At 42.9% G+C, this 16828-nt stretch overlaps 1 protein-coding gene across 1 annotated transcript in view; it reads left to right on the top strand.

Moving 5' to 3' along the window:
* LOC124776913 (filamin-C-like) overlaps positions 1-16828 on the top strand; it is a 542943-nt gene that overhangs the window by 440470 nt on the left and 85645 nt on the right. The window contains exons 13-15 of the mRNA XM_047252124.1: positions 3226-3485; positions 13326-13554; positions 14831-14962. Coding sequence (XP_047108080.1) covers positions 3226-3485; positions 13326-13554; positions 14831-14962 — 621 coding nt within the window. The remainder of the gene's footprint in view (positions 1-3225; positions 3486-13325; positions 13555-14830; positions 14963-16828) is intronic.

A 16828-nucleotide genomic window follows, 5' to 3' on the forward strand; every position in this document is an offset into this window, starting at 1 on the left:
GAAGTCAAGATTAGCTTGTGTTTTGGTTTGATGACACTGAGTAAATTGCTGCTTCTGAATGTGGTGTGAATGTAAGGGAAACTTCTCTTCTGTATTGAATGTTTGACACGGCATGCTCCATTCTGCTATCCAGAATTTGGTTTTATTTTGAAATGCAATATTGTGAATGGCATACATGTGTTTTCCTTTTTTAAAAATGTGAATACTGTTTGTATTAAAAAATTGTTGTGATTTTGAATGATAAATACAAGAATTCAAAACAAAAGGTTGGATATTCACTTGCTGGAACATAAGAGAGCTTCGAGAGGTCAAAACCTGTGTGATGTTCCAAGGAGAGGATCTTTGAAAGAGACTTAAGTGCATTCTTGTATTCTTGACATTGTAACTATGCTTAAGTGCTGTAAATTCACTCTGTGTAATAAAATGATTCATTTTCAACCATGTCATAGATCAACTGTCAGAGGTTCTAGTGCGCATATAGCACCCTACATCCACACACTTATCGTTTGGAGCTTCATAAAGAGGTGAAATAAAATAACGAACTAAACATAAAAACCTAATGTAATTGGATAAATAAAAAGTCTACCACCAAGCAGTGGCAGGAGAACACACATAAAAAAGTATTATGTAGGCAAGCTTTTGGAGCCAGTGGTTTCTTGTTCTGGCAGAATGCTTGAAAGGGAATGAAGAGGGATGAAGGAAAAGTTCTGATGAGGGTTAGGAAATGGGGTAGAGTCCAGAAACGTCACCCAGAACTGTGGCTCAGGGAAGATTTACCAGATGATATGAGAAGGAAAGACTGATTGCTGGGGACTGCTCCAGATGAGATTTGAAAACCTGTGAGTTGAAAGATGGAAGATAGGGTAATATGCAAGAGAGAGATTACTGCTAAAACATCATGCACGAGTTAATAAGAGCAGAAAGCTAAGTGCATTGTGTGAGATACAGATGGGAGGGGATGGCGAAGAAAGACAGGACAGAAAATGAAAGACGTAGAAAACTGAAATGGAATGAAGAAAGAAACAGTTACTGTGCAGAAATGCCGAGACCAAAGAAACTAACATAAATTAAGGATAGACTTGATGTTGATCTCATCCTCACTGAAGGCCAGGTACATTAAATCTGCTAACAAACAACAGTACTTTCATTTTGACAATTGCCATCCTTTCCATGCCAAATGGTCCCTCCAATACATCTTTGGCATCTGAAGCAAACATATTTGCTTGGATACAGACTGTTCACAGCAATACACCACCATTCTCACTTCAGTTTTACTGGATGTAACTACCCGGGCCATCACATCCAATCCTGATACTGCTGATCACTCCAAAACATCACTTACGAGTTCACTACTGGTCACTCAGCAGTATCCTTCTACTGATGGTACTAATCAGCAACTTTGAAAAGTCCATGACCTCCTAAAATCATGCCTAAAATGAGGTCCATTCTGTCAGATTTTGTGCACCAAATCCAGAATAGCTTTTTGTTGCCCTCCCGATCTCTGCAATATCCTTTGCAGACCCTACGTTGCTTTTGTACCCATCTCCCTACCCTAGGGCTCCTAGCTGTATCACCATCTCTGCTGCAAGACTTGCCCTACGTCCCCTCCTACCATCACCTATTCCAGTCCTGTAAGTGGCAAAACATATACTATCAAATGCAGAGCCACCTGTGAAATGACACATGTAATATACCACCTGTAATGTAAGTACTGTTTGGTCTTTTACCTTTATGTCAGCATGACTGCCATCAAGTTATTAGTTAGGATGAATGGGCGTAGGTAGAGAGTGTATCCTGACTACACACAATATCCTTTTGCAGATCATGCACTACAACATGAGAGTCATGACCTCAGTACCTGTTTCACCGCGTGTGCCGTATGGATTCCTCCCCCAGACACCAGTTTCCCAGAACTCCGCAGGTGGGAATTGGCACTACAACCACCATCCACCTGGCTTTAATTTATGTTAATTTCTTTTTTCTCATCATTTTTGTCCAGTAACTATTCCTTTCTTCACTCCATTTTGGTGTTCTGCATCTTTCATTTCCTGAGTTGTCTATTTTTCAACATCAACCACCTCTCTGTAATAGTTTTTTTGCACTTATTAACTCATGCATGATGTCTTAGCAGTAATCTCTGTCTTGCATAATACCTTATCTTCCTCCTTTCAGCACTCATGTTTTCCAATCTCATCCAGTGCAGTCTCCCACAGTCAGTCTTTCCTTCTCAACTTGTTCTGTAAGTCTACCCTGACCCAGGGCTCCAGGTGACTTTTCTGAACTGTACTCCATTTCCTAACCCTCACCAGCCCTTTTCTTTCACCCCTCTTCCTTTCTGCTAGAAGAAGGAGCCACTGTATCTGAAAGCTTGCATTGGTAATACCTTTTTTATGCGTGTTCTCCCGCCACTGTGTAGTGAGTAACTGTTTTATCTATCCAATTACATTGTACTTTCAAATATTGATTATTTTCATTGATATTAACCACACACACACACACACACACACACACACACAGAGAGAGAGAGAGAGAGAGAGAGAGAGAGAGAGAGAGAGAGAGAGAGACAGGTGTGTAAGTGCACCTGTGCCCCTTCATGTTGTTGGGTAGATAGACAGCAGGCAACATGTATGGACACAGGTGCACTTATGCACATGTTTTGTGTGTGTGTGTTTTAACAACTTTTCTGTCTTTTGTGTACGCCCATCAACAACTCAGTGTTTCTGCTTTTTGGTGAGTGGTCTCGTTTAGTCCTAAATTATTTACATTCTGAAAGGACTTTTGTTCTTAATTTATCAGTTTGTTCTAATGTGTTGTAGAAGTCAAATTCAAGCATTTATGTTTTTAACTATAATATCAGCCTATAAGTACCACTGATCACAGTATTGATTTTTGTATTATGACATACATTTCAAAAAATATGTAAAATAATTGGAAGGCAGGCTCTCACCTGTAGCAAACCAATGTGTGGTTCACAGGTACATGTAACATAAAACAGTATTCATACTACCTTTTGAGTTCTTCCCCTTTTTTATAGCAACAGTACACACACACACACACACACACACACACACACACACACACACACGCAAACAAACAAACACACACACATCCAAATGCATGTTTTGCATGATCACTGTGAGTGTGCTATCTGGTATGTTCCATCCAGGAGTTTAAATTATTGTTTGACCTACATTTTGAAATATGTAACTTTTTATTTGGACACAGAACTCGGCTTCAGTTCTCTTGATCATCGCCTGAACCGTACACACATTTCTGAAGAACGTATAAGTTCTCCCTCACGAGGCCCAGCTAACGGAAGAGGGCCCAGCCCAGTAATACAGAATTCTCCAAGTCCTATTGGAGGGGCTTTGCACCATGACCGAGAAAAGAGCAGTCCAAACCACAGCAGTCCCACTGCATTTAATAAACCAGGATTCAGTCCGATATATAAACCGGGAACTACATCAAGTCCCACTTTCAATAAGGTAAGTAGATATTTGTAAGTATTGTAATTGATTAATATATTATTCATGTCCTCTCTCTCTCTCTCTCTCTCTCTCTCTCTCTGTGTGTGTGTGTGTGTGTGTGTGTGTGTGTGTGTGTGTGGGGGGGGGGGGGGGGGACAGGAGGTACCCCCTATGTCAAAAAGTTCTTGACAGAAAGTGTGCCAGTTTTGCATATTAATGAACACCATAAAATTTATTATGGAACAGAACAATTATATATTTATTTAGCTTATGGCATGACACACTACATTAAACAGCATAATAGAGAATATATAAAGTTAAAATATAGGATACAAACATAATGAAATAATGTAGATTGAACATTGGCATATCACAATAAATGTATAAGTATATTACAAAACAGTAAGACTGCATAACGTTCAGATTCCAGTATTTTCAGCAATCACAATTCCACACGTAGACTCTACAGCCACTCCACAGCTTGTGGTTTGTTCTTTGGCACCACAGTCACACCCAGGGTCAGGTCTCAAGTTCCACCTGTACATCAAGGATCTGCATCAGCGGTGACCTGTCGGTACTCTGTTCAGTGTTACCCAGGTTTTCCTTGAGAGCTGAAAGCCCGCTGGATGGTTGGGTGTCTCAAATAAAGTATGCCATTTTGGATTGGCTCTGTTTCTCCAGTCTGTTTACCAGATTTCAATGCCATTGTAGTTTTGGCTCAAAAGTTGCTGTGCAGGCTTCACAGGGCCATTTCTGGATTTGAGTCTTCTAAATACAGTAAGGTTCTGGTGGACTAGCAGGGCTGTATTACTGGAGATCTTTTTAAATTCTCTTACAAGTATGTTGCATCGTCATATACACTCCTGGAAATTGAAATAAGAACACCGTGAATTCATTGTCCCAGGAAGGGGAAACTTTATTGACACATTCCTGGGGTCAGATACATCACATGATCACAATGACAGAACCACAGGCACATAGACACAGGCAACAGAGCATGCACAATGTCGGCACTAGTACAGTGTACATCCACCTTTCGCAGCAATACAGGCTGCTATTTTCCCATGGAGACGATCGTAGAGATGCTGGATGTAGTCCTGTGGAACGGCTTGCCATGCCATTTCCACCTGGCACCTCAGTTGGACCAGCGTTCGTGCTGGACGTGCAGACCGCGTGAGACGACGCCTCATCCAGTCCCAAACATGCTCAATGGGGGACAGATCCGGAGATCTTGCTGGCCAGGGTAGTTGACGTACACCTTCTAGAGCACGTTGGGTGGCACGGGATACATGCGGACATGCATTGTCCTGTTGGAACAGCAAGTTCTCTTGCCGGTCTAGGAATGGTAGAACGATGGGTTCGATGACGGTTTGGATGTACCGTGCACTATTCAGTGTCCCCTCGACGATCACCAGTGGTGTACGGCCAGTGTAGGAGATCGCTCCCCACACCATGATGCCGGGTGTCGGCCCTGTGTGCCTCGGTCGTATGCAGTCCTGATTGTGGCGCTCACCTGCACGGCGCCAAACACGCATACGACCATCATTGGCACCAAGGCAGAAGCGACTCTCATCGCTGAAGACGACACGTCTCCATTCGTCCCTCCATTCACGCCTGTCGCGACACCACTGGAGGCGGGCTGCACGATGTTGGGGCGTGAGCGGAAGACGGCCTAACGGTGTGCGGGACCGTAGCCCAGCTTCATGGAGACGGTTGCGAATGGTCCTCGCCGATACCCCAGGAGCAACAGTGTCCCTAATTTGCTGGGAAGTGGCGGTGCGGTCCCCTACGGCACTGCGTAGGTTCCTACGGTCTTGGCGTGCATCCGTGCATCGCTGCGGTCCGGTCCCAGGTCGACGGGCACGTGCACCTTCCGCCGACCACTGGCAACAACATCGATGTACTGTGGAGACCTCACGCCCCACGTGTTGAGCAACTCGGCGGTACGTCCACCCGGCCTCCCGCATGCCCACTATACGCCCTCGCTCAAAGTCCGTCAACTGCACATACGGTTCACGTCCACGCTGTCGCGGCATGCTACCAGTGTTAAAGACTGCGATGGAGCTCCGTATGCCACGGCAAACTGGCTGACTCTGACGGCGGCGGTGCACAAATGCTGCGCAGCTAGCGCCATTCGATGGCCAACACCGCGGTTCCTGGTGTGTCCGCTGTGCCGTGCGTGTGATCATTGCTTGTACAGCCCTCTCGCAGTGTCCGGAGCAAGTATGGTGGGTCTGACACACCGGTGTCAATGTGTTCTTTTTTCCATTTCCAGGAGTGTATCAGGCAGTCAATGTTCCTGAGGACTGGTAGACAGTAGAGTGGAGTGGTTTTAATAGCTGCAGCAATTATTCGCATCACCTGATTTAGTATCACGTCTACTTTTCCCAAGTGCGGGCTGCTTAGCCACACTGATGCGCAATATTCAGCTGTTGAGTAGACCGAGCCTACAGCGGTGGTACAGAGTATCTCTGCACCAGTTCCCCAGGTCATTCCCACTAATTTGTGGAGGATCTTGTTTCAGGATTTCAGTTTTGCAGCCAGGTTTGATAGGTGTTTTCCAATGTTACTCCCAGATATTTTGGATGGGAATTGTAAGGAAGCACAGTGTAGAGGTGTTCCAGCAAGCCTGTTATTTAGATGGAAGCATGAGGTCTCCGTTTTAAGTGCGCTTGGGATTAGTCACCATTTCCTGAAGTATTCAGTCATAAATTCCAGATCTTGGGTGATAGTCTGTTCAAGAGCAGTCATATTAGTAGGCTGGCATGCAAGAATGATGTCATCTGTGTAAATAAATTTTCTGGATGAAGTGGTTGGTAGGTCAGCTACATAGAGATTGAACAGCAGACGTGCAAGCACTGATCCTCGGGGATACCATTACTCAGGAATTTTGATTTGCTGAAAGAGCCACCCTTTGAGATTTGCAAGACTCTATTTGACAACATGTTCTCTAAAAGAGATGTCATCATTTTACATCTAGTAGCTTTTAGGAACTTAAATGTTAGACCCTATCTCTAGACAGTGTCATGTGCTGCTGTCAAATCAACGAAAACCGCACAACTTTTTGGGTGTTGTTCATAGCCCCGTGTCAGTTCGTAGCCCCACTCAATGAATATTGTTAATGCGAGGACCTGATCCTCACAGTTTCAACTGGTTCTGAAGCTAGCTTGGTTGACAGACAGAGATTCCAGTATCATTGGATTTAATCTGTTGTAAAGGAGATGCTCAAGCAGTGTATATGCTACACTTAAGAGAGTGTTCCTTCCCCAAGAACCATGGACATTGCCGTTGGTGGGGAGGCTTGCGTGCATCAGCGATACAGATGGCCGTACTGTAGGTGCACCCGCAACGGAGCGGCATTTGTTGAGAGGCCAGACAAACGTGTGGTTCCTGAAGAGGGGCAGCAGCCTTTTCAGTAGTTGCAGGGGCAACAGTCTGGATGATTGACTGACGTGGCCTTGCAACATTAACCAAAATGGCCTTGCTGTGCTGGTACTGCGAATGGCTGAAAGCAAGGGGTAACTACGGCCATAATTTTTCCCGAGGGCATGCAGCTTTACTGTATGGATAAATGATGATGGCGTCCTCTTCGGTAAAATATTCCGGAGGTAAAATAGTCCCCCCATTCGAATCTCCGGGCGGGGACTACTCAAGAGGACGTCGTTATCAGGAAAAAGAAAACTGGCGTTCTATGGATCGGAGCGTGGAATGTCAGATCCCTTAACCGGACAGGGAGATTAGAAAATCTAAAAAGGGAAGTGGATAGGTTGCAGTTAGATATAGTGGGAATTAGTGAAGTTCGGTGGCAGGAGGAACAAGACTTTTGGTCAGGTGAATACAGGGTTATAAACACAAAATCAAATAGGGGTAATGCAGGAGTAGGTTTAATAATGAATAAAAAAATAGGAGTGCGGGTAAGCTACTACAAACAGCATAGTGAACGCATTATTGTGGCCAAGATAGACACGAAGCCCACACCTACTACAGTAGTACAAGTTTATATGCCAACTAGCTCTGCAGATGATGAAGAAATTGAAGAAATGTATGATGAGATAAAAGAAATTATTCAAGTAGTGAAGGGAGACGAAAATTTAATAGTCATGGGTGACTGGAATTCGAGAGTAGGAAAAGGGAGAGAAGGAAATATAGTAGGTGATTATGGATTGGGGCTAAGAAATGAAAGAGGAAGCCGCCTGGTAGAATTTTGCGCAGAGCATAACTTAATCTTAGCTAACATTTGGTTCAAGAATCATGAAAGAAGGTTATATACATGGAAGAATCCTGGAGATACTAGAAGGTATCAGATAGATTATATAATGGTAAGACAGAGATTTAGGAACCAGGTTTTAAATTGTAAGACATTTCCAGAGGCAGATGTGGACTCTGACCACGATCTATTGGTTATGAACTGTAGATTAAAACTGAAGAAACTGCAAAAAGGTGGGAATTTAAGGAGATGGGACCTGGATAAACTGAAAGAACCAGAGGTTGTACAGAGTTTCAGGGAGAGCATATGGGAACAATTGACAGGAATGGGAGAAAGAAGTATAGTAGAAGAAGAATGGGTAGCTCTGAGGGATGAAGTAGTGAAGGCAGCAGAGGATCAAGTAGGTAAAAAGACGAGGGCTAGTAGAACTCCTTGGGTAACAGAAGAAATATTGAACCTAACTGATGAAAGGAGAAAATATAAAAATAGAGTAAATGAAGCAGGCAAGAAGGAATACAGACATCTCAAAAATGAGATTGTCAGGTAGTGCAAAATGGCTTAGCAGGGATGGCTAGAGGACAAATGTAAGGATGTAGAGGCTTATCTCACTAGGAGTAAGATAGATACTGCCTACAGGAAAATTAAAGAGACCTTTGGAGAAAAGAGGACCCCTTGTATGAATATCAAGAGCTCAGATGGAAACCCAGTTCTAAGCAAAGAAGGGAAAGCAGAAAGGTGGAAGGAGTATATAGAGGGTCTATACAAGGGCGATGTACTTGAGGACAATATTATGGAAATGGAAGAGGATGTAGATGAAGATGAAATGGGAGATATGATGCTGCGTGAAGAGTTTGACAGAGCACTGAAAGACCTGAGTCGAAACAAGGCCCTGGGAATAGACAACATTCCATTGTAACTATTGACGACCTTGGGAGAGCCAGTTCTGACATAACTCTTACCACCTGGTGAGCAAGATGTATGAGACAGGTGAAATACCCTCAGACTTCAAGAAGAATATAATAATTCCAATTCCAAAGAAAGCAGGTGTTGACAGATGTGAAAATCGCCGAACTATCAGTTTAATAAGTCACAGCTGCAAAATACTAGCGCGAATTCTTTACAGACGAGTGGAAAACTGGTAGAAGCCGACCTCGGGGAAGATCAGTTTGTATTCCGTAGAAATATTGGAACGACTTATCTTAGAAGAAAGATTAAGGAAAGGCAAACATACGTTTCTAGCATTTGTAGTCTTTGAGAAAGCTTTTGACAATGTTGACTGGAATATTCTCTTTTAAATTCTAAAGGTGGCAGGGGTAAAGTACAGGGAGTGAAAGGCTATTTACAATTTGTACAGAAACCAGATGGCAACTGTAAGAGTCAAGGGGCACGAAAAGGAAGCAGTGGTTGGGAAGGAAGTGAGACAGGGTAGTAGCCTCTCCCCGATGCTATTCAATCTGTATATTGAGGAAGCAGTAAAGGAAACAAAAGAAAAATTCAGAGTAAGAATTAAAATCCATGGAGAAAAAATAAAAACGTTGAGGTTCCCAATGACATTGTAATTCTGTCAGAGACAGCAAAGGACTTGGAAGAACAGTTGAACGGAATGGACAGTGTCTTGAAAGGAGGGTATAAGATGAACATCAACAAAAGCAAAACAAGGATAATGGAATGTAGTCAAATTAAGTCAGGTGATGCTGAGGGAATTAGATTGGGAAATGAGACACTTAAAGTAGTAAAGGAGTTTTGCTATTTGGGGAGCAAAATAACTGATGATGGTCGAAGTAGAGAGGATATAAAATGTAGACTGGCAATGGCAAGGAAATCGTTTCTGAAGAAGAGAAATTTGTTAACATCAAGTATAGATTTGAGTGTCAGGAAGTCGTTTCCGAAAGTATTTGTATGGAGTGTAGCCATGTGTGGAAGTGAAACATGGACGGTAAATTTGGACAAGAAGAGAATAGAAGCTTTCGAAATGTGGTGCTACAGAAGAATGCAGAAGATTAGATGGGTAGATCACATAACTAATGATGAAGTATTGAATAGAATTGGGGAGAAGAGGAGTATGTGGCACAACTTGACAAAAAGAAGGGACCGGTTAGTAGGACACGTTCTGAGGCATCAAGGGATCACAAATTTAGCATTGGAGGGCAGCGTGGAGGGTAAAAATTGTAGAGGGAGACCAAGAGATGAATACACTAAGCAGATTCAGAAGGATGTGGGTTGCAGTAAGTACTGGGAGATGAAGAAGCTGGCACAGGATAGGGTAGCATGGAGAGCTGCATCAAACCAGTCTCAGGACTGAAGACCACAACAACAACAACAACAACAAGAGAGTGTTGGGTCTATAGCTTTCTGGTTTATTGTCTGGCTTTCCTGTTTTGAGGATAGCTATGATCTATGCCCTCTTGAATTCTTTTGGCCAAACTCTTGACTGGAAGTGTGTGGGAGTAAAATTTTGTCAGCTCTTCTTTTGTTTCAGGTCTACAGTGTGTTACGAAGTCTGGGTGTAAGTTGTCGATACCAGGGACCTTGCCGTTTCTTATGCCTTGTAGGCCCTTTAGTGTTTTTGTGACTGTGAATGGTTTTGACAAGTCTTGTTGTTCACAACCGTTTTTCTTTAATGTGTTGAGTTCTTTCTTTATTTTACATGAGTGTTCTTTATCGACAGGTGCTGTAGACATTTTGACTATGTTGTTGGCAATTTGGTCTAGTGTAATACTTGATTTAGTTTGTGGTACATATGAATTAGCTCCTAGTTTTTTCAGAAGGACCATGCTTTTCTGCTAAAGCTTCTAAAATCCAGTTTATCAATGGTGTTCCTCCAGTTGACCCTCCTAGCTTCATCCAGACTATGCAGGAGGTCATCTGCAACTTCAGATCTTCTGCTCTTTTTGTAGTCCTCATGCAGCCATTCACTAGCTTCACTCCATCTTGCTTTCTAATACCCCTAGGAGTGTGTTTTTTAGTGGTCTTTATAACTGTGTCAGCAAATTTTTGGTAATGCTCAAGATGAGGAGGTATGAATCATATGTTAGAGTCCAGGTCTCTCGAAAAGCCAGACCAGTCAGCTTTGGAGAAATTCCACTGGGGCAGTGGAAATGTAAGGATCACGGGGATCTGTATGCCCACCTCAAGAAAGATTGGTCTGTGCTGGCTCTGCGGGAAGTGTCTAACGATGTGACAGTTAACAAGGATTGGCTTAGCCCTTGGGTCGGTGGAAACAAAACATAGGTCGGCATTTGTCTCCAACTCCATCTGGCTGGTTTGAAGGATACCATGTCTTTATGGCTATAAATTAGGTGCGTGTTCTGCATCTCTGCCAATTCCATAATAGTCAGCCCATTTGCATTGTTTTCTTTATACTTCCATTCAGTATGGTGGCTATTAAAATCACCTGCAATCAGGGCAGGGTGGCCGATGAGTGGAGGCTGATATGCTGGCCAGGAAACAGCAGGAGGTTTGCTTATGTTAATGGTAGTTAAATCTCCACTTTTATAGCAGTGTTATGAATATTATTACTGTCAAATCTGAAGACAAGCTTCACATTATCAATATTTTTCTTTGCGTAGGTAGTGGTGCCATAGTTTAGGTGATATGTGGCACCAATCAATCCGTACCCTGGGATTTTTCCTCTCGACTGGAGGTGTGCTTTGTCTGCAGTGTGTGTTCCTTGTATTAAAAGGATGTTAATGTCATGGTCTAAAAGAAGCTTTGATAACCATTTACTCTTTGGTCTGCTTGTGTTTTCTATATGAAATTGGCAGATGAACTAGATTGATACCATGGTCTTTGTCCTAGGGCCTTGAGGAAGGCCATTCACTTGTTTCACTTGCATTGTGTCCGGTTATCCTGGAGGTCATAAGACAGGACAAATGTTTCTGTTTTGTATATAAGTTTTAAAACTGACATTATAATTATAGGCATATCCTTGAGGCAATCTGAGTAGAGAGAGAGAGGGATTGCAAAACTTCAAATCAGGTGTGAAGCTTTGAAATGCAGAGGGACATTACATTGCATAATAAGGATCCAGTATTGTGTACAAGGTGTGATTCAGAAGTTTCCAGACTGATTCATTTCTGAGTAGGGGAACGCGTGTGGACCGGTTCTGCTGGGTGGGGAAAGTAATGGGGGGTCTCAGGGAAAGAACTGACGCTGCAGCAGTTGCTTCCGGAACCCTGGAGAGAGTGCATTACTTGCAGTGTGAGTGCATGTCATTGACCTCGGTCGAAAAGTGGGAGAGGCAAAAATTGTGCAGCACTTGGAGCATCGTTGTGCAATTAAGTTTTGCGTGCAACCAAACAAAACCGCCACGGAGACTATAGGTATGATTCAAGAGGCCTTTAAGGAAGAGGACATGTCCCATGCAATAGTTTTCATGTGGCACAAATTTTTCAAAGATAGCCGCGGGAATGTTGAAGATGACGACCACTCTGGGAGGCCATCATCAACCTGAATGGATCAAAATGTGGAGAGTGTGCGGGAACTTTTAAAGGATGTCCATTGCCTTAGTACTAGATTAATTGCCAATGAACTGGGACTCAGTCAGAGTATGGTGTCGAGGATTATGATGGAGAATTTGATTATGTAAAAAGTGTGTGCCAAACTGGAGCCAAAAGTTTTGTTGGTGGTTCAAAAGAAACAGCGCATGACTGTTTGCCAGGAAATGCACCGACAGTTGAATGTTGATCTGAACCTTCTGGAAAAAGTGGTTACTGGTGATGAGACCTGGGTCTACAAATACAGACCTGAGTGTTGTTGTTGTTGTTGTTGTTGTTGTTGTTGTTTTGTGTGTAAAGGAGTGAATCACAAGGAGTTTGTTGCTCATGGACAGTCTGTCACAGGTGACTTTTACGCTGGAGTGCTCTGCCGCTTGAGGGATCAAGTTCGCCGCATCTGCCCGGTGATCGAGGGTGATTGGATTCTCCACCATGACAATGCGCCCGCTCACATATCGTGTGCCGCTGCCGAAGTTTTGGTCAAGTTCAACATGACAACACTGCCGCAGCCACGTTACAGCCCCGACTTGGCTCCAAGTGACTTTTTCCTCTTCCCCCTGACTCTAGACAGGCCTAAAAGTGAAGTGATTCGACTCCATTGATGCCATCCTGTAGGCTTTGACGAGAGCCCTTTACAGCATGATGCCCAAGGCCTTCCATAAGGGCTACAAACAGTGGAAGACGCACTGGCAGCACTGTGTTGATGCTGCAGGATCTTATTTTGAAGAATTTTAGTGTGCTGTACTCAAATGTCCAATAAATTTCTAGTTCTGAGTTAAATCTTGAAACTTTTGAATCACACCCTGTATATGAAAAGTTTTAATGCAATGAAGCCTTTCACAGCTGGTGTTTCCTTCCATTAAAACTTAAGGCCAGCAGGGCTTTGGTAAGTATATAATACTATTTCATTCCGTGCCTGAATGAGTCATTTCCAGACATAAGACACTGAAATTTTTTCCCTGTCTCCATGAGACATCTTCAGACATAAAACACTGCCAACTGCTGTCCTGGGTTTTTATTTGGAAAGATGTCTTCAGCAGATGGGGCTGCAATGTTAGTAAATACTTTTATACATTAACCATGGCCTCTCAGTTTGTAATGTTTAACAAAATTTATGACAATTTACTGAATGAATGTTTAAATTATTTGTTTTAGATCGCTTCAAACAGCCCTATCCATAGCCCAACACACTTCAAAAGTAGTTCACGGCAAAGTCCGCAAGCATTCAAAAGCCCTATACACAGTCCAACTTTACAATATAATGGTAATAGTAACCATTACGAAACTCAGAGTCGGCATTTTGAAAGCAGCAACAGCAGAGTGAGGAGAGGATCACTGGACTTGCTTGATGACAAAGGAGTGGATACATCATCTAATGTGAGAGGTAAAACATGACATATAATAGCTTTATTGATTATAAACTATATTATTCAAAGAAACCTCAATGAAAAAATAAAATGCAGAAATACGCATGTACTGTATATGACACTTAGTGCAAATGAGGCATTTGTATCATTATTTTGACATTATAATCCAAAAGACATTTCTTTAAAAATGTTTCTTGTATGCCACACCCAGCGACTATCATTTCTTTTAATCATGACGTTAACCCTAGTTGAAAACAAATGGAAGGCTCACCCAGTATCACTGGACAACAGCATGAAGATCACATTTCTCCTACCTGTTTCCAGTGAAATTGTAGTCAATATGTATTTTGAGACACTGTGAAGCTTGAGCTCTTGATATTTGAAAACAATAAAAAATGAATATTACATTCAGAACATCTGAAAATACATATGCTTGCTAGGTTTGAAATCCAAATGTCTTAATACCAGCCAAACATTGTAGTCACTATAACTATCAAACTGCTCTTTCTTCAAAATAATAATTCGTCACCAGATTATATTTCTCATTCTGGTATTTTTGTTGATTACTTTCTCCACCATTCTTATGAGTTTGCTATGTCACACCTCCTCATGCGTCACAATGTTCACTTCCTGTTCATGTATTTTCTTTAATAATGCTCTGCTGAAGAATCACCATCTTTTTTGTGTTTAATGGGCACTGTGTATTGACCATCTTATAATTAGAATTAGGGGAAATTCACATTCATGAGAGAGAGGGAGAGAGAGAGAAGTTATCTTTGTTATCTTAGTTCTGACAAGTCTTACAATGTTGGCAGAAAAGTAAAACTTGTCCGATATCAGACTGTGGCATCCTAGTGGCATAAAAGTAATCATATACAAGGATTTGAATGGCACTCAAAGCTATGAAACCAGGAGTTCCTGAGTCAGCGAAAATAGAGCAGGGATAGAAAGAGAGTGAGTTTTGGCTTTTTGTACACCTAAAAGAAAAAGTCGGCCAGTGTTACATCACAATGTGGAAGTGAACAATGGAATGCAACAATACAGATTTGAAAATCTGGAAAGGTGAAGGGAGAAAAACTAATGAGTCGAGTATAACAGTGTCGGAAAAGCATTTGCACAAAGTTGGTGTGTGTGTGTGTGTGTGTGTGTGTGTGTGTGTGTGTTGTTTCTTTTTTTTTGAGACAAAGCAACTTTAGAAAACTGTATCATACTGTTACCTTATTGAAAGTTAACTTCTTTTGATTGAATAATTTTTTGCATGTACAATTTTGGCTTTCATATTTGTCACTACAGTTTCTGCAATGCTTGGTGGGCTCAACCACAGAGCAGACTCTTGGGATGCTATTGCCAAAACAAAGTCCCTCCTGTCATATGGGAGCCTTGAGAGTCTGGCAAATCTCGCATCCAAAACTGAGAGCACATCAAGTAAGTATCACTCAAGTCATTGCTACTATTGTTATAGATATCATATTCGACACATGTAGTCAAAACCCATAGCCTATAGAATATTTATAGACTTCATGCTGTATTGTGTGTCTCTGTATTCATTGTTCTGGATGTTGATCAACTTTACATTAATACTGGAAAATCCAGAATGGAATGTTACAATACGAGAGAAGGAAAGATGCTACTCAACATATAGCGGAGATGCTGAGCCGCGATAGGCACAATAAAAAGATTCACACAATCATAGCTTTCGGCCATTAAGGCCTTTGTCAGCAGTAGACACACATACACACACGCACAGACACACTCATGCAAGAACAACTTGCACACACATCTGCAGTCTTAGAGAGCTGAAATTACACTGTGAGCAACAGCACCAGTGCATGATGGGAGTGGTGACTGGGTGGGGGTAAGGAGGAGGCTGGGGCAGGGAGGGGGAGTGGTAGTATGGTGGGAGTGGCAGACAGTGAAGTGTTGCAGTTTAGACGGAGGGTTGGAGAGAAGGTGCGGGAGGGAGGGGGTAAGAAGTGGAAAGGAGAGAAATAAAAATAAAAATAAAAAAATTAAAAGACTGTGACAGTGAAATTATGGCTGTTAGTGCTGGAATGGGAACAGGGAGGGGGCTGGATGGATGAGGACAGTGACTTACAAAGGTTGGGGCCAGGAGCGTTACGGGAACGTAGGATGTATTGAAAGGAAAGTTCCCACCTGCGCAATTCAGAAAAGCTGGTGTTGATGGGAAGGCTCCATATGGCACAGGCTGTGAAGCAGTCTTCGAGATGAGGGGTATCGTGTTTGGCAGCGTGTTCAGCTACAGGGTGGTCCACTTGTTTTTTGGCCACAGTTTGTCGGTGGCCGTTCATGCGGACAGACAGCTTGTTGGTTGTCATGCCTACATAGAATGCAGCACAGTGGTTGCAGCTTAGCTTGTAGATCACATGACTAGTTTCACAGGTAGCCCTGCCTTTGATGTGATAGGTAATGTTAGTGACTGGACTGGAGTAGGTGGCGATAGGAGAATGTATGGGACAGGTCTTGCATCTAGGTCTATTACAGGGGTATGAGCCATGAGCTAAGGGATTGGGAGCAGGGGTCCTGTAAGGATGGACGAGTATATTGTGTAGGTTCGGTGGATGGCGGAATACCACGGTAGGAGGGTAGGACATTTCTCATTTCAGGGCACGACGAGAGGTAATCGAAACCCTATAATTCAGTTGCTCCAGTCCTGGATGGTACTGAGTTATGAGGGGAATGCTCCTCTGTGGCCGGACTGTGGGACTTTGGGAGGTGATGGGACACTGGAAAGATAAGGCACGGGAGATTTGTTTTTTTACAAGGGTGGGAGGATAATTGTGGTCAGTGAAGCCTTCAGTGAGACCCCCGGTATATTTAGAGAGGGACTGCTCGTCACTGCAGTTGCGATGAGCATGGGTGGCTAGGCTGTACCGAAGGGACTTCTTGGTATGAAACAGGTGGCAGCTGTCGAAGTGGAGGTATTACTGGTGGTTAGTAGGTTTGATATGGATGGGTGTACTGATGTAGCCATCTCTGAAACGGAGGTCAACATCTAGGAAGGTGGCTTGTTGGGTTGAATAGGACCAGGTGAAGCAAATGGGGGAGAAGTTGTTGAGGTTCTGGAGGAATGCGAATAAGGAGTCCTCACCTTCCATCCAGGTAGCAAACATGTCATCAATGAATCTGAACCAGGTGAGGGGTTTAGGATTCTGGGTTTCTAGGAAGGATTCCCCTAGATGGCCCATGAATAGGTTTAGCATAGGATGGTGCCATGCAGGTGCCCATAGCCATACCACGGATTTGTTTGTAGGTAATGCCTTCAAAGGAGAA

Source organism: Schistocerca piceifrons, chromosome 2 (genome assembly GCF_021461385.2).
Source record: "Schistocerca piceifrons isolate TAMUIC-IGC-003096 chromosome 2, iqSchPice1.1, whole genome shotgun sequence".
Classification (NCBI taxonomy): Eukaryota; Metazoa; Arthropoda; class Insecta; order Orthoptera; family Acrididae; genus Schistocerca; species Schistocerca piceifrons.